At 34.3% G+C, this 22,924-nt stretch overlaps 1 protein-coding gene across 8 annotated transcripts; it reads right to left on the bottom strand.

Annotated features, from left to right (window-relative positions):
• Nucleotides 1-7,014: 7,014 nt before the first annotated feature.
• Nucleotides 7,015-22,158, bottom strand: LOC132951741 (uncharacterized). 8 transcript variants are annotated; one of them, XM_061023665.1, is made up of 6 exons: nt 21,932-22,158; nt 21,157-21,372; nt 16,658-16,756; nt 8,579-8,677; nt 7,421-7,517; nt 7,015-7,358 (listed from the first exon to the last, which is right to left on the bottom strand). In XM_061023665.1, the coding sequence occupies exons 1-6, from the start codon at nt 21,980-21,982 to the stop codon at nt 7,345-7,347; spliced, it is 576 nt and encodes a 191-aa protein (XP_060879648.1). In that variant the 5' UTR covers nt 21,983-22,158; the 3' UTR covers nt 7,015-7,344. The 8 variants fall into 8 exon arrangements, 4 of the variants coding, with proteins under 4 accessions (XP_060879648.1, XP_060879647.1, XP_060879650.1 ...); XM_061023664.1 differs by lacking the exon at nt 21,932-22,158 and adding an exon at nt 21,615-21,739 and having other exon boundaries at nt 7,015-7,517; XM_061023667.1 differs by lacking the exons at nt 16,658-16,756; nt 21,157-21,372; nt 21,932-22,158 and adding exons at nt 13,078-13,293; nt 13,853-14,477 and having other exon boundaries at nt 7,015-7,517.
• Nucleotides 22,159-22,924: the final 766 nt, after the last annotated feature.

The following is a 22,924-nucleotide window of genomic DNA, read 5'->3' as shown; positions in this document are numbered from 1 at the left end:
ATACCTATTACCATTGATTATACGTATAAAATAATTTAAAAAATATATATTTTCAAATATATTGACACACCTAGGCCCTAGCTGCATACCACATTACCGCGTACGACAATAATATAATATATTATTTTTTTATTAATATTATCTTAAATATTGAATATTGTACGTACTACGTGTCAACACGACAACACATATCTCATAATTATATATTGTTTAATATAATATATTATATCATATACGGCTAAAACGTGCGTACTTGTCTCCAACCGTGTGACTTCTGTAGAAAAATGTGTTCACACGACTGTAGTTGCTGTCGACCCCGACGCACGTAAAGCTGTAAAAGAATGTCAATTGCCGTGGACGTCGTTTTCGCGAAACCAACATAAATCATGATGAGTGATGACCGAATGGTCTTAACTACTTATGACTTATGAGTGTTATGATTAATATTTTAATACGGTTACCGCACTTACCAGACCTTGATTATATACCTATATGAAATAAAGTACTTTTTTGTATGGGCTGTAGTCATATTTTAGTCATATTTCATGTGGGGGGGGGGGGGCTAAACCCTCTCAATCACCCCTAATTTCCACCAATGGCTGCAGCCTGTACTTTTAAAAAAAAGACTATTATAAAAACGTATTTTACGAATACTCACTAAATACACAAACACAAATATTTTATTTTTTTTTTTTTTATTTATAAATACGCCTCAACTACCGGGGTTATTGGCGTTTCAAAAAACAATAAATATTTTATTTTAATTGTAGCAATACTATATAATTTATTATAAGTATTTCAGTATACCTATTAATATTATTACCTATGTTTGGTACCGGTACCTATTACTTGATCAATTTTAACAATCTTACAAATACTGAAATACTTACTATAGGTACCTAACGCATTTCTATGGTTATAACTATCAACGTGTAATTTAGCATAATTGTACTTTAAAAATAACACTTAATAACACAAGTATAAATTGTTTATTATTATACATTTATACAAGTAAAATTAAACAATAAATAACTATTTAAAGAAAAATATTACCAACTGTAAACATTATCTAATATTTTATTAGTTATTACTAGTTCTTCAGAATAATATTGATATTATAGATATCTTCCTAATATGTAATAACTAATAACTTATTTGGTATAATGCAAGTTTTATAAATTATTTTCTGTGAAAATATGTCTAGACATACTATATAATATTGTTACTTTTTCCAAATTTCAATGCCGAATAGGTACAATAAATTATTCACGGAAGTATCTAAAGCAACTATAGAGAATTATTACGATTATATTGCTAAAATAGTTTCAACGGAAACAATAAGTATTATTTTTATAATATTGACAATCAAATTTTTGTAAAAACAGACTACCTAGCTATAGTATTTAAATTTTTTTAAAAAGAATTATAACTTATAAGTATAATATATTATTAAATAATATGTTCTAACAGTGTTTCTCAACCTGAGGAAACTTATTATTTAGGGTCACGTATGAATTAAAATTCAGCGTTTAATACGTTTTTTTAATTAAAAAAATTATAATATTATATGTATTTTATGTTGTGTACAATGTACAGTACTTTTACTATTGATTATTAATAAAAATCTATATTCTATGAGAGTATATACATAAATACACATGTAGGGAGTCACTAAAAAATTGAAATTCAAAAAGGGGGTCAGTAAAAAGGTTGAGAAACACTGTTAAATCTAAGTCACCTACGACTTATTGTGTACGTATTATTATTGTATAAGTTTCTATACCTCTGATATGCACACTTCCAATCAAACTCTTCTCGCCACATATGCTGACGACACAGCAATATTTGTTTCAAATAATGACTCAGACACCGCTTCACACAACTTACAATTGCACTTAAATTTAATTGAGTCTTGGGCAAATAACTGGAAAATTAAAATTAATGACAATAAATCCGCTCAGGTTAATTTTTCCCTTAAGAAAAAAGAATGTCCCTCACTCAAATTTAATAACAAACCAATTCCTCTTCATCAATCAACTAAATACCTAGGTATCACTCTAGACAAAAGGCTAACCTGGGCAAATCATACAAAAAATAAACGTAAACAACTCAACTCCCGCCTGCATTTACTCCGACCTCTTCTAAAATCAAAAATAAATCTCAAAAATAAAATATTAATTTACAAATCTATCATAAGACCAATATAGACCTATGGTATTCAAATATGGGGCCCAGCGAAACCTGCTAACATCCGTCCCATCCAAGCCTTTCAATCCATCTCATTAAGACTCTTAACCGGTGCTCCGTGGTATATCACAAATTCAGCTCTTTAAAACGACTTAAAACTTCCAACAATAAATGAACTTGCTAAAAACTACTATAAAAAATTCCATTCCAAATTAATTAACCATTCTAACCCCTTTATCAAAAACATGTCTTCTCTCACACTACCTCTTAATATTCCTCGACGGTTAAAAAGAAATTGGGCTAGAGACCTTCTAATCTAAAATAAAAATAAAATAATAAAATAAATTTCAATGCCCGAACTCAAATTTTCTGAGGTTCTGTCACTGGACAGTCTCCTCTTCATGTGTTTCATGTCTTCTTTAATCACTATCATCATTGTTACTTATTGTTTTATGTGTAAACAGATTGTAATATATTTTTAATAAAAAAAAAAAAAAAAGTTTCTATAAGACTAAACCTACCTACTAAGGAATATAAATTGGTAGATGAACCAAAAATTAAAAATGTAGGTAGTGAGGCATTAATAATAGCGTAATAAGCTATTACAATGTTGATTATTAGATAGTTACCTACCTATATTTTTAATAGTTGTAGACTACATTAATAAGTTTATGTCCAATTATTTAACCGGGTTATACAACTTACTTATAGTTTAATAATTATATCCTAGTTATACAGGTATAGTTATCCTAGATAGTTTATACAATATACCGGTATCAACGACAATACAATATATGGTTCACCTATATAAGTAATCATAAGTGACTAATCTAATCAATTACCTAAACATGTTTAAAGCACACATCTTAGTGACTCAACTAGAATGTTTTAAATTATGTTTAGGAATCTAAGAAAAACCATAGTAAAAAATTTCTTACATCAATATATAAGGGTTATTGTAAACTTACAGAATATGAAAGAATAAATTAGTTAGATTATAATAATAAAAACTTGGTTGACTTCATTAAAAAAAAAATAAACCAATAGTATGTGTTTTTGAATATGTACTGGTGAATGGTGATCCATATAACATATCTATTGTATACCTACATATGATGTAGGTATCGATTTTGCATTCAACCATGTTCTGAGTTACAAAAATAATGTTGGAGTAATATTAAAGTCAACTTAATTGAACGAGTTACAGTTAAAATAATAAATTTGGGTATTTTATACTATTGAATATATTTTATACATTAGACCAATTACTTAGATTTGACTTTGTATGACATATTTTAATGTAATTTTATTTAGTTTTTTTATACAGGATGTTAGGAGTAGGTATACTGTCAATGCAAAAACAGTGGTTTTTTAAAAATGATTATGTTCTAAACCACACAAACTATTGATAAATAAGTTGAGGAAAATGTGGAATATAAGAATAAAACTAATTTGAGCAAGTTTATAATATTTTTTATTGAAATAACACACTCAGCACAGTTGAGTAAACCTCTAACAGTTTAGGATTACATCTCTTTGCCTTGTAACTCCTTAAGATACACAGCTTTGGCATCTACAACATGTTGTTTGCGCCCAGCATTAGTGAATTTCTTAGCGTTCCATCGTTCATTTAAAACTGTTTTCTTCTTATCTCGTTTTGGGCACTCCTGATACTTTCATGAGTTTTCTCGTTCATATTTTCTAACATCAGTCTGGTAAACGTTTCCTCCTAATAATAAAAAATATATTGCTTTAAATATGTTATTATAAAAGCGAGATATTTTTTATTGCCTGTGAAAAATGTGGTAACTTCCATCCTCAGCTCCTTATTTTATATGGGTCACTTCTGATATATTCCAACGACAGTCTGGTAATCGTTTCCTCCTAATAATAAAAAATATATTGCTTTAAATATGTAATTATAAAAGCGAGATATTTTTTATTGCCTGCGAGGAATGTTGAAATCTCCTTCTTCAGCTTCCTGTCTCATTTGGGTCACCTTCTGATATTTTCAAGGGTTTTCTCGTACATATTCTCCAACATCGATCTGGTAACAGTTTCCTCCTAATAATAAAAAATATATTGCTTTAAATATGTTATTATAAAAGCGAGATATTTTTTATTGCCTGTGAAAAATGTGGTAACTTCCATCCTCAGCTCCTTATTTTATATGGGTCACTTCTGATATATTCCAACGACAGTCTGGTAATCGTTTCCTCCTAATAATAAAAAATATATTGCTTTAAATATGTTATTATAAAAGCGAGATATTTTTTATTGCCTTTGAATAATGTGGTAACCTCCTTCTTCGGGTCACTTTTGATATTTTCATGAGTTTTCTCGTTCATATTTTCCATCAGTCTGGTACATGTTTCCTCCTAATAATAAAAAATATATTGCTTTAAATATGTTATTATAAAAGCGAGATATTTTTTATTGCCTGTGAGTAATTTTGCAACCTCCTTCTTAGGGTCACCTCTGATATTTTCATGAGTTTTCTCGTTCATATTTTCTAACTTCAGTCTGGTAAACGTTTCCTCCTAATAATAAAAAATATATTGCTTTAAATATGTTATTATAAAAGCGAGATATTTTTTATTGCCTGTGAAAAATGTGGTAACTTCCATCCTCAGCTCCTTATTTTATATGGGTCACTTCTGATATATTCCAACGACAGTCTGGTAATCGTTTCCTCCTAATAATAAAAAATATATTGCTTTAAATATGTTATTATAAAAGCGAGATATTTTTTATTGCCTGTGAAAAATGTGGTAACTTCCATCCTCAGCTCCTTATTTTATATGGGTCACTTCTGATATATTCCAACGACAGTCTGGTAATCGTTTCCTCCTAATAATAAAAAATATATTGCTTTAAATATGTTATTATAAAAGCGAGATATTTTTTATTGCCTGCGAGGAATGTTGAAATCTCCTTCTTCAGCTTCCTGTCTCATTTGGGTCACCTTCTGATATTTTCATGAGTTTTCTCGTTCTTATTTTCCATCAGTCTGGTACATGTTTCCTCCTAATAATAAAAAATATATTGCTTTAAATATGTTATTATAAAAGCGAGATATTTTTTATTGCCTGTGAGTAATTTTGCAACCTCCTTCTTAGGGTCACCTCTGATATTTTCATGAGTTTTCTCGTTCATATTTTCTAACATCAGTCTGTTAAACATTTCCTCCTAATAATAAAAAATATATTGCTTTAAATATGTTATTATAAAAGCGAGATATTTTTTATTGCCTGCGAGGAATGTTGAAATCTCCTTCTTCAGCTTCCTGTCTCATTTGGGTCACCTTCTGATATTTTCAAGGGTTTTCTCGTACATATTCTCCAACATCGATCTGGTAACAGTTTCCTCCTAATAATAAAAAATATATTGCTTTAAATATGTTATTATAAAAGCGAGATATTTTTTATTGCCTGTGAAAAATGTGGTAACTTCCATCCTCAGCTCCTTATTTTATATGGGTCACTTCTGATATATTCCAACGACAGTCTGGTAATCGTTTCCTCCTAATAATAAAAAATATATTGCTTTAAATATGTTATTATAAAAGCGAGATATTTTTTATTGCCTTTGAATAATGTGGTAACCTCCTTCTTCGGGTCACTTTTGATATTTTCATGAGTTTTCTCGTTCATATTTTCCATCAGTCTGGTACATGTTTCCTCCTAATAATAAAAAATATATTGCTTTAAATATGTTATTATAAAAGCGAGATATTTTTTATTGCCTGTGAGTAATTTTGCAACCTCCTTCTTAGGGTCACCTCTGATATTTTCATGAGTTTTCTCGTTCATATTTTCTAACTTCAGTCTGGTAAACGTTTCCTCCTAATAATAAAAAATATATTGCTTTAAATATGTTATTATAAAAGCGAGATATTTTTTATTGCCTGTGAAAAATGTGGTAACTTCCATCCTCAGCTCCTTATTTTATATGGGTCACTTCTGATATATTCCAACGACAGTCTGGTAATCGTTTCCTCCTAATAATAAAAAATATATTGCTTTAAATATGTTATTATAAAAGCGAGATATTTTTTATTGCCTGTGAAAAATGTGGTAACTTCCATCCTCAGCTCCTTATTTTATATGGGTCACTTCTGATATATTCCAACGACAGTCTGGTAATCGTTTCCTCCTAATAATAAAAAATATATTGCTTTAAATATGTTATTATAAAAGCGAGATATTTTTTATTGCCTGCGAGGAATGTTGAAATCTCCTTCTTCAGCTTCCTGTCTCATTTGGGTCACCTTCTGATATTTTCATGAGTTTTCTCGTTCTTATTTTCCATCAGTCTGGTACATGTTTCCTCCTAATAATAAAAAATATATTGCTTTAAATATGTTATTATAAAAGCGAGATATTTTTTATTGCCTGTGAGTAATTTTGCAACCTCCTTCTTAGGGTCACCTCTGATATTTTCATGAGTTTTCTCGTTCATATTTTCTAACATCAGTCTGTTAAACATTTCCTCCTAATAATAAAAAATATATTGCTTTAAATATGTTATTATAAAAGCGAGATATTTTTTATTGCCTGCGAGGAATGTTGAAATCTCCTTCTTCAGCTTCCTGTCACATTTGGGTCACCTTCTGATATTTTCAAGAGTTTTCTCGTACATATTCTCCAACATCGGTCTGGTAACAGTTTCCTCCTAATAATAAAAAATATATTGCTTTAAATATGTTATTATAAAAGCGAGATATTTTTTATTGCCTGTGAAAAATGTGGTAACTTCCATCCTCAGCTCCTTATTTTATATGGGTCACTTCTGATATATTCCAACGACAGTCTGGTAATCGTTTCCTCCTAATAATAAAAAATATATTGCTTTAAATATGTTATTATAAAAGCGAGATATTTTTTATTGCCTGCGAGGAATGTTGAAATCTCCTTCTTCAGCTTCCTGTCTCATTTGGGTCACCTTCTGATATTTTCAAGAGTTTTCTCGTACATATTCTCCAACATCGGTCTGGTAACAGTTTCCTCCTAATAATAAAAAATATATTGCTTTAAATATGTTATTATAAAAGCGAGATATTTTTTATTGCCTGTGAGTAATTTTGCAACCTCCTTCTTCGGGTCACCTCTGATATTTTCATGAGTTTTCTCGTTCATATTTTCTAACATCAGACTGTTAAACATTTCCTCCTAATAATAAAAAATATATTGCTTTAAATATGTTATTATAAAAGCGAGATATTTTTTATTGCCTGTGAATAATGTGGTAACCTTCTTCTTCGGGTCATTTCTGATATTTTCGTGAGTTTTCTTGTTCATATTTTCCATCAGTCTGGTAAAAGTTTCCTCCTAATAATAAAAAATATATTGCTTTAAATATGTTATTATAAAAGCGAGATATTTTTTATTGCCTGCGAGGAATGTTGAAATCTCCTTCTTCAGCTTCCTGTCACATTTGGGTCACCTTCTGATATTTTCAAGAGTTTTCTCGTACATATTCTCCAACATCGGTCTGGTAACAGTTTCCTCCTAATAATAAAAAATATATTGCTTTAAATATGTTATTATAAAAGCGAGATATTTTTTATTGCCTGCGAGGAATGTTGAAATCTCCTTCTTCGGGTCACTTCTGATATTTTAATGAGTTTTCTCGTTTATATTTTCCATTAGTCTGGTACATGTTTCCTCCTAATAATAAAAAATATATTGCTTTAAATACGTTATTATAAAAGCGAGATATTTTTTATTGCCTGCGAGGAATGTTGAAATCTCCTTCTTCAGCTTCTTGTCTAATTTGGGTCACCTTCTGATATTTTCAAGGGTTTTCTCGTACATATTCTCCAGCATCAGTCTGGTAAATGTTTCCTCCTAATAATAAAAAATATATTGCTTTAAATATGTTATTATAAAAGCGAGATATTTTTTATTGCCTGTGAGTAATTTTGCAACCTCCTTCTTCGGGTCACCTCTGATATTTTCATGAGTTTTCTCGTTCATATTTTCTAACATCAGTCTGGTAAACATTTCCTCCTAATAATAAAAAATATATTGCTTTAAATATGTTATTATAAAAGCGAGATATTTTTTATTGCCTGCGAGGAATGTTGAAATCTCCTTCTTCGGGTCACTTCTGATATTTTAATGAGTTTTCTCGTTTATATTTTTCATTAGTCTAGTACATGTTTCCTCCTAATAATAAAAAATATATTGCTTTAAATATGTTATTATAAAAGCGAGATATTTTTTATTGCCTGCGAGGAATGTTGAAATCTCCTTCTTCGGGTCACATCTGATATTTTAATGAGTTTTCTCGTTTATATTTTTCATTAGTCTAGTACATGTTTCCTCCTAATAATAAAAAATATATTGCTTTAAATATGTTATTATAAAAGCGAGATATTTTTTATTGCCTGTGAGTAATGTGGTAACCTCCTTCTTTGTCCACTTCTGATATTTTCATGAGTTTTCTTGTTCATATTTTCCAACATCAGTCTGGTAAACGTTTCCTCCTAATAATAAAAAATATATTGCTTTAAATATGTTATTATAAAAGCGAGATATTTTTTATTGCCTGTGAATAATGTGGTAACCTTCTTCTTCGGGTCACTTCTGATATTTTAATGTGTTTTCTCGTTTATATTTTCCATTAGTCTGGTACATGTTTCCTCCTAATAATAAAAAATATATTGCTTTAAATATGTTATTACAAAAGCGAGATATTTTTTATTGCCTGTGAATAATGTGGTAACCTTCTTCTTCGGGTCATTTCTAATATTTTCTCGTTCATATTTTCCAACATCAGTCTGGTAAACGTTTCCTCCTAATAATTTTTTTATTTGATAATTATACGCCCCGAAGAGCATTTGGTTAACAAAAATAAGCGAAGTAGGTAAATTACATAAGTAGAAAATAAATTGACAATTATACATAGATAACAGGTAAAAAGTAAAGTGGTAGGACCAAAGTTGGTTTAATAGGTGTAACATTCTGTGGAGAGGCTGGTTGTGACCATACGAGGTGAGATGGGTAGGGATAGAGAAAAGAGAATGGTGTCTAGTAGAGTAGGAGGGAATGCGAAATGAAACAGTGGCTAGTAGGTCGGGGGAGTCGATGGTACTGTTGAGGAGAGACGAGGTAAACATGAGATCTGAGGTTTTTGGCGAGATATCAGAGTTGGGATATTGAGAGTGGAGCGTATAACGTTATAATCATGAGCTGTGTGCTCAATATTTGATAAAAAGGCAGCAAAAGACAAGAAACGATTTTGTACTCGTTCCAGACGCAATTGATCACAGGCCAGATAAGGAAACCAAACTACCGATCCATACTCGAGGATGGAACGGACAAGGCTGAAGTAGAGGGTACGGAGGCAGGTGGCGGAGGTAAAGAGGGATGTGTTTCGTTTGATGAATCTGAGGATCTTCAAGCTCTTTCCAACAGTGACATTTAAGTGGTGTTTGAAGGAGAGTGTGGGCGATAGAAAGAAGCCTAAGTCTTTGATAAGATGGACGCGAGAAAGGGGGGAGCTGCCAAGGTGGTATGAGTGTAGTAAGGGGCTACGTTTCCTAGAGAAAGTCATAGCGTGACATTTGTCCAAGTTGAGGGGCAGGTTAAGGTGACGCGTCCAAACGAAGAAATCATCCAATTTCGGCTTGTAATAAAAGGCAGTCAGCGGGTGAGTCAATTTTACAAAAAATTTTTATGTCATCCGCAAATAGGAGAACCTTGGCAAAAGAGAAACACTTATCTATGGAGTTTACAAATATTATAAAAAGAAGAGGACTCAGATGACCTCCCTGTGGAACACCAGAGGAAATTACTGACAACTCTGAAACCGCTCCTTTTAGTTTAACAAATTGTCTACGAGATGTTAAGTAGGATGCAAACCAGGAGATGAGTGGTTGGCCGATACCGAGCGAGTCAAGTGTGGCAATGAGAAGTCTATGGTCTACTGAGTCAAACGCTTTCTTGAAGTCAGTAAAGATTGTGTCAACTTGACTATTTGCTTCAAAACTGTTTAGTATGTAGGTGGTGAAAGAAATGCTACTGGTGATGGTTGACTTGCCAGGACGGAAACCATGTTGAGAGTCAATAACTATGTGATTGAGGCTTCTTTTAATACAGGAATAAACAATGGATTCAAGGAGTTTGGCCAGGTGAGGCAAGATAGGAATGAGTCTATAGTTGGAAACGTCAGAGCGGTCACCAGCCTTAAAGATGGGGGTGATAAAACAGGTTTTCCATATATCGAGGACAATGCCTTCGTCTAGGGAGCGTCTGAACAGGATGAAGACTGGAGCGGCAATAGCATGCCGACAACTATATAGTAGACGAGCAGAGATGCCGTCTGGCCCGTTAGAATTATTATTTTTTAGTGAAGCAAGTGCAGAATGAACGTCATCAAGACTGAAGTGGCAGTTTGACGGTAGATTATATGGGTACTAGATGGTGAGGGGAGAGGAGGCTTGAAAACGGATAGGAAATATTTAGAGAATAGATTTGCTGAATCAACAGGATTGGAGGGTTAGATTTTAAATCTTTAGTAAATTTCCAGAAGTGAGAAGGATTGGTTGAGATGGCATTTTCGGTTTTTTTGATATAAAGAGAATAATCAAATTTGGACTGACGTTTACATTTGGCGCGCAGTTGAGAGAATATTGTATAGTCATGAGCAAGGTTGGAACGTTTGAAGGTTATGTGAGCACGTTTCTTGGTTATAATCATGTTTTTGAGTAATGGGGAAACCCAGCGAGGAAATTTAGGTGTTTTAAACAATTTGAGTGGGATAAACTTATCGATTGAAGTAAGAAGGGCGTCATTAAAAACGGATGCGGCATCGTTAATTGAGTAAGCAGAGAAAGTAGACTTCCAATTAAAAGAGTTGAGGAAGTGAGATATGGAGGTGTAATCACCAGTTTTTAAGTCGTAAAATGAGTGGGATGCTTGAGCAATGGGTTCGGCATTGAGAGATAGACTAATGAACAAGGGAGGGTGGTAAGTGTCCGGGGCAAGGACGGAAGTATGAGCTCTAACAACTGATACTTTGCTAGAATTAGAAAAGACTAGGTCTAGAGTGCCGCCCCTGCTATTGAAACAGTAGTTGTGTTGGAAGAAGTTTAAGAAGGAAAAAGAGTCGGCAATTGCATTAGATGAAGGAGATGAGCAACCAGAAGCAGTGAGACCAAGATTGTCGGACGACCATGAAACCTGAGGTATGTTATAATCACCACATAATATAATAGTATTAGGCTTGAGTGTCGTTACTAGATGTTCGACGCTAGATAGGTGCAATTCAACTATAGAGAGTGGGGAGAGCGGTGGAAGATAAGTGGATCCTATTAGTATAGAGGTTGAGTTAAGAGTGATTGTAACAAATAGTTGCTCTACATTATTTACGTTTAAGGCCACAGGGAGGGGGTTGAATTTGGGTTTGATGGCGATGAATACTCCACCTCCCCGAGAGTGGGGGCTATTTTCAATGTACCGGTCAAGTCTAAAAATGTGAAAGCCAAATAGGCCAAGCTCGGAATCAAAAATGTCGGAGACTAGCCAAGTTTCGGTGAGGATAAGAATATCGTAAGAGAGAATTAAGGGAAGGGAGCTCCTAAGATTAACCAACTTAGTCCTAAGACCACCAACATTCTGGTAGTAGATGTTTAAATTAGACATATGAATAATGTTGCTGTTACATAATAAAGGTGGGGTAGAGACATTTTTTTTTTTAAAAGACATAAATTCATTAACAAAGTTATCATAAGAAATAAAACTATTATAACAATTAGAACAATTATTAGTAAAAGAAGAATGGAGTCTTGAGCATGAGGGAGATAAGTAAGCAGGTAACTGGTGAGATAAGGCAGGGCGGCAATCAGTTAGTTTTTTGGCTTGGATTTGACAACAGAGGGAATACCATTTATGTAAGAGATACAAAGGTCTGATTCCCCGGATTGTTGACGAAGTTCTAATTCGGCGTGGGATGAGCAGAGTAGTTGTCGCTCGAGAGTTGTCTTGTCACGGACTATGCGAAGGTTGTCAGATAACTCTAGGCCAGTATTAATCGCCAAGCGGTAACTACGGAGAAGACTGGCGGCTTCGTCTTTGGTAGAAAAAATCATTTTCAGAGGCCTTGGTTTGCGCGAACTGGGACCACCCAAACGAAATAGCTTAAAGTTATTGGACACTGGTAGAGAAATGGATTCCAGAACTCGAGACACCTCGATGTTGTCGTCAGCAATTCTTAGCGCAGCAGAAGCAGAGCGTGATTCAGTAATACCGTAGAGAATTGCATTGAAAGCGCATTTATTGCTCTCAGAGTTTTCGCGAAGCAGCTGAGCAGCGAAGGCGGTCGATGTTGGGGTGGTGGATCCGACATCAAGGTTGTCGAATTTAGTTTTGAGAGAGGAGAGCTCAGCGCGAAGGGAATTGTTTTCTTTCTGGAGGTGAGAAACATCATGAGTAAGTTTAGTGAGGCAGCCGCGAAGTTCTTCGAATTGCGTTGATTGAAAGGTTTGAATAATCAGAATAGCGGTCATCAAGTCACTGTTAGAAGGAGATGGTGGTAGCGGAGCAGACGACGAGTTACTACGAGTATTAGGAGTTGTAGCGGTGGTGCCCAATTTGGATAATGGAGTTGTTTTTTGAGATGTAGGCATATTTGTTTGAGAGGTGACTATTGAGGAGTTGCGACGTGGACGTAAGTAACAACAGGCGAAAGAGATAGGCAACTAAATGAGTGTTGTTGCGCGGGCAAGGCGGGCGTAGCAGTAAGGCAATATACAACCACCTCGGTAAGAGTTAAGGAGCAAGGTAGGTAGCCAGCACCGCACCCAACAAGTTGAAGTTAGAAACGATTTTGCCAAGATGGAGAATTGATAACCACGTGAAGAAAAAGCGCAGTAGGTACTCACACGATTGAAGCGAAGTCGAAAACTGCAAAATTGAAGTCAAAAACAGCAGGCTCTAGGCTGGATAACAAGTGCAGGTGAAGTTGCGATAGAAACAGCGTGGTAGCATGCGTCCAAGAAGGTGAAGAAGGTTGGAAAGTAATTAAATTACAACTTCTTCGGGTCATTTCTAATATTTTCTCGTTCATATTTTCCAACATCAGTTTGGTAAACGTTTCCTCCTAATAAAAAAAAATATATTGCTTTAAATATGTTATTATAAAAGCGAGATATTTTTTATTGCCTGCGAGGAATGTTGAAATCTCCTTCTTCAGCTTCCTGTCTAATTTGGGTCACCTTCTGATATTTTCAAGGGTTTTCTCGTACATATTCTCCAGCATCAGTCTGGTAAATGTTTCCTCCTAATAATAAAAAATATATTGCTTTAAATATGTTTTTATAAAAGCGAGATATTTTTTATTGCCTGTGAATAATGTGGTAACCTTCTTCTTCGGGTCACTTCTGATATTTTCATGAGTTTTCTCGTTCATATTTTCCAACATCGGTCTGGTAACAGTTTCCTCCTAATAATAAAAAATATATTGCTTTAAATATGTTATTATAAAAGCGAGATATTTTTTATTGCCTGTGAAAAATGTGGTAACTTCCATCCTCAGCTCCTTATTTTATATGGGTCACTTCTGATATATTCCAACGACAGTCTGGTAATCGTTTCCTCCTAATAATAAAAAATATATTGCTTTAAATATGTTATTATAAAAGCGAGATATTTTTTATTGCCTTTGAATAATGTGGTAACCTCCTTCTTCGGGTCACTTTTGATATTTTCATGAGTTTTCTCGTTCATATTTTCCATCAGTCTGGTACATGTTTCCTCCTAATAATAAAAAATATATTGCTTTAAATATGTTATTATAAAAGCGAGATATTTTTTATTGCCTGTGAGTAATTTTGCAACCTCCTTCTTAGGGTCACCTCTGATATTTTCATGAGTTTTCTCGTTCATATTTTCTAACTTCAGTCTGGTAAACGTTTCCTCCTAATAATAAAAAATATATTGCTTTAAATATGTTATTATAAAAGCGAGATATTTTTTATTGCCTGTGAAAAATGTGGTAACTTCCATCCTCAGCTCCTTATTTTATATGGGTCACTTCTGATATATTCCAACGACAGTCTGGTAATCGTTTCCTCCTAATAATAAAAAATATATTGCTTTAAATATGTTATTATAAAAGCGAGATATTTTTTATTGCCTGTGAAAAATGTGGTAACTTCCATCCTCAGCTCCTTATTTTATATGGGTCACTTCTGATATATTCCAACGACAGTCTGGTAATCGTTTCCTCCTAATAATAAAAAATATATTGCTTTAAATATGTTATTATAAAAGCGAGATATTTTTTATTGCCTGCGAGGAATGTTGAAATCTCCTTCTTCAGCTTCCTGTCTCATTTGGGTCACCTTCTGATATTTTCATGAGTTTTCTCGTTCTTATTTTCCATCAGTCTGGTACATGTTTCCTCCTAATAATAAAAAATATATTGCTTTAAATATGTTATTATAAAAGCGAGATATTTTTTATTGCCTGTGAGTAATTTTGCAACCTCCTTCTTAGGGTCACCTCTGATATTTTCATGAGTTTTCTCGTTCATATTTTCTAACATCAGTCTGTTAAACATTTCCTCCTAATAATAAAAAATATATTGCTTTAAATATGTTATTATAAAAGCGAGATATTTTTTATTGCCTGCGAGGAATGTTGAAATCTCCTTCTTCAGCTTCCTGTCACATTTGGGTCACCTTCTGATATTTTCAAGAGTTTTCTCGTACATATTCTCCAACATCGGTCTGGTAACAGTTTCCTCCTAATAATAAAAAATATATTGCTTTAAATATGTTATTATAAAAGCGAGATATTTTTTATTGCCTGTGAAAAATGTGGTAACTTCCATCCTCAGCTCCTTATTTTATATGGGTCACTTCTGATATATTCCAACGACAGTCTGGTAATCGTTTCCTCCTAATAATAAAAAATATATTGCTTTAAATATGTTATTATAAAAGCGAGATATTTTTTATTGCCTGCGAGGAATGTTGAAATCTCCTTCTTCAGCTTCCTGTCTCATTTGGGTCACCTTCTGATATTTTCAAGAGTTTTCTCGTACATATTCTCCAACATCGGTCTGGTAACAGTTTCCTCCTAATAATAAAAAATATATTGCTTTAAATATGTTATTATAAAAGCGAGATATTTTTTATTGCCTGTGAGTAATTTTGCAACCTCCTTCTTCGGGTCACCTCTGATATTTTCATGAGTTTTCTCGTTCATATTTTCTAACATCAGACTGTTAAACATTTCCTCCTAATAATAAAAAATATATTGCTTTAAATATGTTATTATAAAAGCGAGATATTTTTTATTGCCTGTGAATAATGTGGTAACCTTCTTCTTCGGGTCATTTCTGATATTTTCGTGAGTTTTCTTGTTCATATTTTCCATCAGTCTGGTAAAAGTTTCCTCCTAATAATAAAAAATATATTGCTTTAAATATGTTATTATAAAAGCGAGATATTTTTTATTGCCTGCGAGGAATGTTGAAATCTCCTTCTTCAGCTTCCTGTCACATTTGGGTCACCTTCTGATATTTTCAAGAGTTTTCTCGTACATATTCTCCAACATCGGTCTGGTAACAGTTTCCTCCTAATAATAAAAAATATATTGCTTTAAATATGTTATTATAAAAGCGAGATATTTTTTATTGCCTGCGAGGAATGTTGAAATCTCCTTCTTCGGGTCACTTCTGATATTTTAATGAGTTTTCTCGTTTATATTTTCCATTAGTCTGGTACATGTTTCCTCCTAATAATAAAAAATATATTGCTTTAAATACGTTATTATAAAAGCGAGATATTTTTTATTGCCTGCGAGGAATGTTGAAATCTCCTTCTTCAGCTTCTTGTCTAATTTGGGTCACCTTCTGATATTTTCAAGGGTTTTCTCGTACATATTCTCCAGCATCAGTCTGGTAAATGTTTCCTCCTAATAATAAAAAATATATTGCTTTAAATATGTTATTATAAAAGCGAGATATTTTTTATTGCCTGTGAGTAATTTTGCAACCTCCTTCTTCGGGTCACCTCTGATATTTTCATGAGTTTTCTCGTTCATATTTTTTAACATCAGTCTGGTAAACATTTCCTCCTAATAATAAAAAATATATTGCTTTAAATATGTTATTATAAAAGCGAGATATTTTTTATTGCCTGCGAGGAATGTTGAAATCTCCTTCTTCGGGTCACTTCTGATATTTTAATGAGTTTTCTCGTTTATATTTTTCATTAGTCTAGTACATGTTTCCTCCTAATAATAAAAAATATATTGCTTTAAATATGTTATTATAAAAGCGAGATATTTTTTATTGCCTGCGAGGAATGTTGAAATCTCCTTCTTCGGGTCACATCTGATATTTTAATGAGTTTTCTCGTTTATATTTTTCATTAGTCTAGTACATGTTTCCTCCTAATAATAAAAAATATATTGCTTTAAATATGTTATTATAAAAGCGAGATATTTTTTATTGCCTGTGAGTAATGTGGTAACCTCCTTCTTTGTCCACTTCTGATATTTTCATGAGTTTTCTTGTTCATATTTTCCAACATCAGTCTGGTAAACGTTTCCTCCTAATAATAAAAAATATATTGCTTTAAATATGTTATTATAAAAGCGAGATATTTTTTATTGCCTGTGAATAATGTGGTAACCTTCTTCTTCGGGTCACTTCTGATATTTTAATGTGTTTTCTCGTTTATATTTTCCATTAGTCTGGTACATGTTTCCTCCTAATAATAAAAAATATATTGCTTTAAATATGTTATTACAAAAGCGAGATATTTTTTATTGCCTGTGAATAATGTGGTAACCTTCTTCTTCGGGTCATTTCTAATATTTTCTCGTTCATATTTTCCAACATCAGTCTGGTAAACGTTTCCTCCTAATAATTTTTTTATTTGATAATTATACGCCCCGAAGAGCATTTGGTTAACAAAAATAAGCGAAGTAGGTAAATTACATAAGTAGAAAATAAATTGACAATTATACATAGATAACAGGTAAAAAGTAAAGTGGTAGGACCAAAGTTGGTTTAATAGGTGTAACATTCTGTGGAGAGGCTGGTTGTGACCATACGAGGTGAGATGGGTAGGGATAGAGAAAAGAGAATGGTGTCTAGTAGAGTAGGAGGGAATGCGAAATGAAACAGTGGCTAGTAGGTCGGGGGAGTCGATGGTACTGTTGAGGAGAGACGAGGTAAACATGAGATCTGAGGTTTTTGGCGAGATATCAGAGTTGGGATATTGAGAGTGGAGCGTATAACGTTATAATCATGAGCTGTGTGCTCAATATTTGATAAAAAGGCAGCAAAAGACAAGAAACGATTTTGTACTCGTTCCAGACGCAATTGATCACAGGCCAGATAAGGAAACCAAACTACCGATCCATACTCGAGGATGGAACGGACAAGGCTGAAGTAGAGGGTACGGAGGCAGGTGGCGGAGGTAAAGAGGGATGTGTTTCGTTTGATGAATCTGAGGATCTTCAAGCTCTTTCCAACAGTGACATTTAAGTGGTGTTTGAAGGAGAGTGTGGGCGATAGAAAGAAGCCTAAGTCTTTGATAAGATGGACGCGAGAAAGGGGGGAGCTGCCAAGGTGGTATGAGTGTAGTAAGGGGCTACGTTTCCTAGAGAAAGTCATAGCGTGACATTTGTCCAAGTTGAGGGGCAGGTTAAGGTGACGCGTCCAAACGAAGAAATCATCCAATTTCGGCTTGTAATAAAAGGCAGTCAGCGGGTGAGTCAATTTTACAAAAAATTTTTATGTCATCCGCAAATAGGAGAACCTTGGCAAAAGAGAAACACTTATCTATGGAGTTTACAAATATTATAAAAAGAAGAGGACTCAGATGACCTCCCTGTGGAACACCAGAGGAAATTACTGACAACTCTGAAACCGCTCCTTTTAGTTTAACAAATTGTCTACGAGATGTTAAGTAGGATGCAAACCAGGAGATGAGTGGTTGGCCGATACCGAGCGAGTCAAGTGTGGCAATGAGAAGTCTATGGTCTACTGAGTCAAACGCTTTCTTGAAGTCAGTAAAGATTGTGTCAACTTGACTATTTGCTTCAAAACTGTTTAGTATGTAGGTGGTGAAAGAAATGCTACTGGTGATGGTTGACTTGCCAGGACGGAAACCATGTTGAGAGTCAATAACTATGTGATTGAGGCTTCTTTTAATACAGGAATAAACAATGGATTCAAGGAGTTTGGCCAGGTGAGGCAAGATAGGAATGAGTCTATAGTTGGAAACGTCAGAGCGGTCACCAGCCTTAAAGATGGGGGTGATAAAACAGGTTTTCCATATATCGAGGACAATGCCTTCGTCTAGGGAGCGTCTGAACAGGATGAAGACTGGAGCGGCAATAGCATGCCGACAACTATATAGTAGACGAGCAGAGATGCCGTCTGGCCCGTTAGAATTATTATTTTTTAGTGAAGCAAGTGCAGAATGAACGTCATCAAGACTGAAGTGGCAGTTTGACGGTAGATTATATGGGTACTAGATGGTGAGGGGAGAGGAGGCTTGAAAACGGATAGGAAATATTTAGAGAATAGATTTGCTGAATCAACAGGATTGGAGGGTTAGATTTTAAATCTTTAGTAAATTTCCAGAAGTGAGAAGGATTGGTTGAGATGGCATTTTCGGTTTTTTTGATATAAAGAGAATAATCAAATTTGGACTGACGTTTACATTTGGCGCGCAGTTGAGAGAATATTGTATAGTCATGAGCAAGGTTGGAACGTTTGAAGGTTATGTGAGCACGTTTCTTGGTTATAATCATGTTTTTGAGTAATGGGGAAACCCAGCGAGGAAATTTAGGTGTTTTAAACAATTTGAGTGGGATAAACTTATCGATTGAAGTAAGAAGGGCGTCATTAAAAACGGATGCGGCATCGTTAATTGAGTAAGCAGAGAAAGTAGACTTCCAATTAAAAGAGTTGAGGAAGTGAGATATGGAGGTGTAATCACCAGTTTTTAAGTCGTAAAATGAGTGGGATGCTTGAGCAATGGGTTCGGCATTGAGAGATAGACTAATGAACAAGGGAGGGTGGTAAGTGTCCGGGGCAAGGACGGAAGTATGAGCTCTAACAACTGATACTTTGCTAGAATTAGAAAAGACTAGGTCTAGAGTGCCGCCCCTGCTATTGAAACAGTAGTTGTGTTGGAAGAAGTTTAAGAAGGAAAAAGAGTCGGCAATTGCATTAGATGAAGGAGATGAGCAACCAGAAGCAGTGAGACCAAGATTGTCGGACGACCATGAAACCTGAGGTATGTTATAATCACCACATAATATAATAGTATTAGGCTTGAGTGTCGTTACTAGATGTTCGACGCTAGATAGGTGCAATTCAACTATAGAGAGTGGGGAGAGCGGTGGAAGATAAGTGGATCCTATTAGTATAGAGGTTGAGTTAAGAGTGATTGTAACAAATAGTTGCTCTACATTATTTACGTTTAAGGCCACAGGGAGGGGGTTGAATTTGGGTTTGATGGCGATGAATACTCCACCTCCCCGAGAGTGGGGGCTATTTTCAATGTACCGGTCAAGTCTAAAAATGTGAAAGCCAAATAGGCCAAGCTCGGAATCAAAAATGTCGGAGACTAGCCAAGTTTCGGTGAGGATAAGAATATCGTAAGAGAGAATTAAGGGAAGGGAGCTCCTAAGATTAACCAACTTAGTCCTAAGACCACCAACATTCTGGTAGTAGATGTTTAAATTAGACATATGAATAATGTTGCTGTTACATAATAAAGGTGGGGTAGAGACATTTTTTTTTTTAAAAGACATAAATTCATTAACAAAGTTATCATAAGAAATAAAACTATTATAACAATTAGAACAATTATTAGTAAAAGAAGAATGGAGTCTTGAGCATGAGGGAGATAAGTAAGCAGGTAACTGGTGAGATAAGGCAGGGCGGCAATCAGTTAGTTTTTTGGCTTGGATTTGACAACAGAGGGAATACCATTTATGTAAGAGATACAAAGGTCTGATTCCCCGGATTGTTGACGAAGTTCTAATTCGGCGTGGGATGAGCAGAGTAGTTGTCGCTCGAGAGTTGTCTTGTCACGGACTATGCGAAGGTTGTCAGATAACTCTAGGCCAGTATTAATCGCCAAGCGGTAACTACGGAGAAGACTGGCGGCTTCGTCTTTGGTAGAAAAAATCATTTTCAGAGGCCTTGGTTTGCGCGAACTGGGACCACCCAAACGAAATAGCTTAAAGTTATTGGACACTGGTAGAGAAATGGATTCCAGAACTCGAGACACCTCGATGTTGTCGTCAGCAATTCTTAGCGCAGCAGAAGCAGAGCGTGATTCAGTAATACCGTAGAGAATTGCATTGAAAGCGCATTTATTGCTCTCAGAGTTTTCGCGAAGCAGCTGAGCAGCGAAGGCGGTCGATGTTGGGGTGGTGGATCCGACATCAAGGTTGTCGAATTTAGTTTTGAGAGAGGAGAGCTCAGCGCGAAGGGAATTGTTTTCTTTCTGGAGGTGAGAAACATCATGAGTAAGTTTAGTGAGGCAGCCGCGAAGTTCTTCGAATTGCGTTGATTGAAAGGTTTGAATAATCAGAATAGCGGTCATCAAGTCACTGTTAGAAGGAGATGGTGGTAGCGGAGCAGACGACGAGTTACTACGAGTATTAGGAGTTGTAGCGGTGGTGCCCAATTTGGATAATGGAGTTGTTTTTTGAGATGTAGGCATATTTGTTTGAGAGGTGACTATTGAGGAGTTGCGACGTGGACGTAAGTAACAACAGGCGAAAGAGATAGGCAACTAAATGAGTGTTGTTGCGCGGGCAAGGCGGGCGTAGCAGTAAGGCAATATACAACCACCTCGGTAAGAGTTAAGGAGCAAGGTAGGTAGCCAGCACCGCACCCAACAAGTTGAAGTTAGAAACGATTTTGCCAAGATGGAGAATTGATAACCACGTGAAGAAAAAGCGCAGTAGGTACTCACACGATTGAAGCGAAGTCGAAAACTGCAAAATTGAAGTCAAAAACAGCAGGCTCTAGGCTGGATAACAAGTGCAGGTGAAGTTGCGATAGAAACAGCGTGGTAGCATGCGTCCAAGAAGGTGAAGAAGGTTGGAAAGTAATTAAATTACAACTTCTTCGGGTCATTTCTAATATTTTCTCGTTCATATTTTCCAACATCAGTTTGGTAAACGTTTCCTCCTAATAAAAAAAAATATATTGCTTTAAATATGTTATTATAAAAGCGAGATATTTTTTATTGCCTGCGAGGAATGTTGAAATCTCCTTCTTCAGCTTCCTGTCTAATTTGGGTCACCTTCTGATATTTTCAAGGGTTTTCTCGTACATATTCTCCAGCATCAGTCTGGTAAATGTTTCCTCCTAATAATAAAAAATATATTGCTTTAAATATGTTTTTATAAAAGCGAGATATTTTTTATTGCCTGTGAATAATGTGGTAACCTTCTTCTTCGGGTCACTTCTGATATTTTCATGAGTTTTCTCGTTCATATTTTCCAACATCGGTCTGGTAACAGTTTCCTCCTAATAATAAAAAATATATTGCTTTAAATATGTTATTATAAAAGCGAGATATTTTTTATTGCCTGTGAAAAATGTGGTAACTTCCATCCTCAGCTTCTTATTTTATATGGGTCACTTCTGATATATTCCAACGACAGTCTGGTAATCGTTTCCTCCTAATAATAAAAAATATATTGCTTTAAATATGTTATAATAAAAGCGAGATATTTTTTATTGCCTTTGAATAATGTGGTAACCTCCTTCTTCGGGTCACATCTGATATTTTCATGAGTTTTCTCGTTCATATTTTCCATCAGTCTGGTACATGTTTCCTCCTAATAATAAAAAATATATTGCTTTGAATATGTTATTATAAAAGCGAGATATTTTTTATTGCCTGTGAATAATGTGGTAACCTTCTTCGGGTCACTTCTGATATTTTCATGAGTTTTCTCGTTCATATTTTCCATCATCAGATTGGTAAACGTTTCCTCCTAATAATAAAAAATATATTGCTTTAAATATGTTATTATAAAAGCGAGATATTTTTTATTGCCTGTGAAAAATGTGGTAACTTCCATCCTCAGCTCCTTATTTTATATGGGTCACTTCTGATATATTCCAACGACAGTCTGGTAATCGTTTCCTCCTAATAATAAAAAATATATTGCTTTAAATATGTTATTATAAAAGCGAGATATTTTTTATTGCCTGTGAATAATGTGGTAACTTCCATCCTCAGCTCCTTATTTTATATGGGTCACTTCTGATATATTCCATCAACAGTCTGGTAATCGTTTCCTCCTAATAATAAAAAATATATTGCTTTAAATATGTTATTATAAAAGCGAGATATTTTTTATTGCCTGTGAGTAATTTTGCAACCTCCTTCTTCGGGCCACTTCTGATATTTTCATGAGTTTTCTCGTTCATATTTTCCATCAGGCTGGTACATGTTTCCTCCTAATAATAAAAAATATATTGCTTTAAATATGTTATTATAAAAGCGAGATATTTTTTATTGCCTGCGAGGAATGTTGAAATCTCCTTCTTCAGCTTCCTGTCTCATTTGGGTCACCTTCTGATATTTTCAAGGGTTTTCTCGTACATATTCTCCAACATCGGTCTGGTAACAGTTTCCTCCTAATAATAAAAAATATATTGCTTTAAATATGTTATTATAAAAGCGAGATATTTTTTATTGCCTGTGAAAAATGTGGTAACTTCCATC

Source organism: Metopolophium dirhodum, chromosome 9, assembly GCF_019925205.1.
Source record: "Metopolophium dirhodum isolate CAU chromosome 9, ASM1992520v1, whole genome shotgun sequence".
Taxonomy (NCBI): Eukaryota; Metazoa; Arthropoda; class Insecta; order Hemiptera; family Aphididae; genus Metopolophium; species Metopolophium dirhodum.
This window is presented reverse-complemented; position numbering and strand designations above follow the sequence as displayed.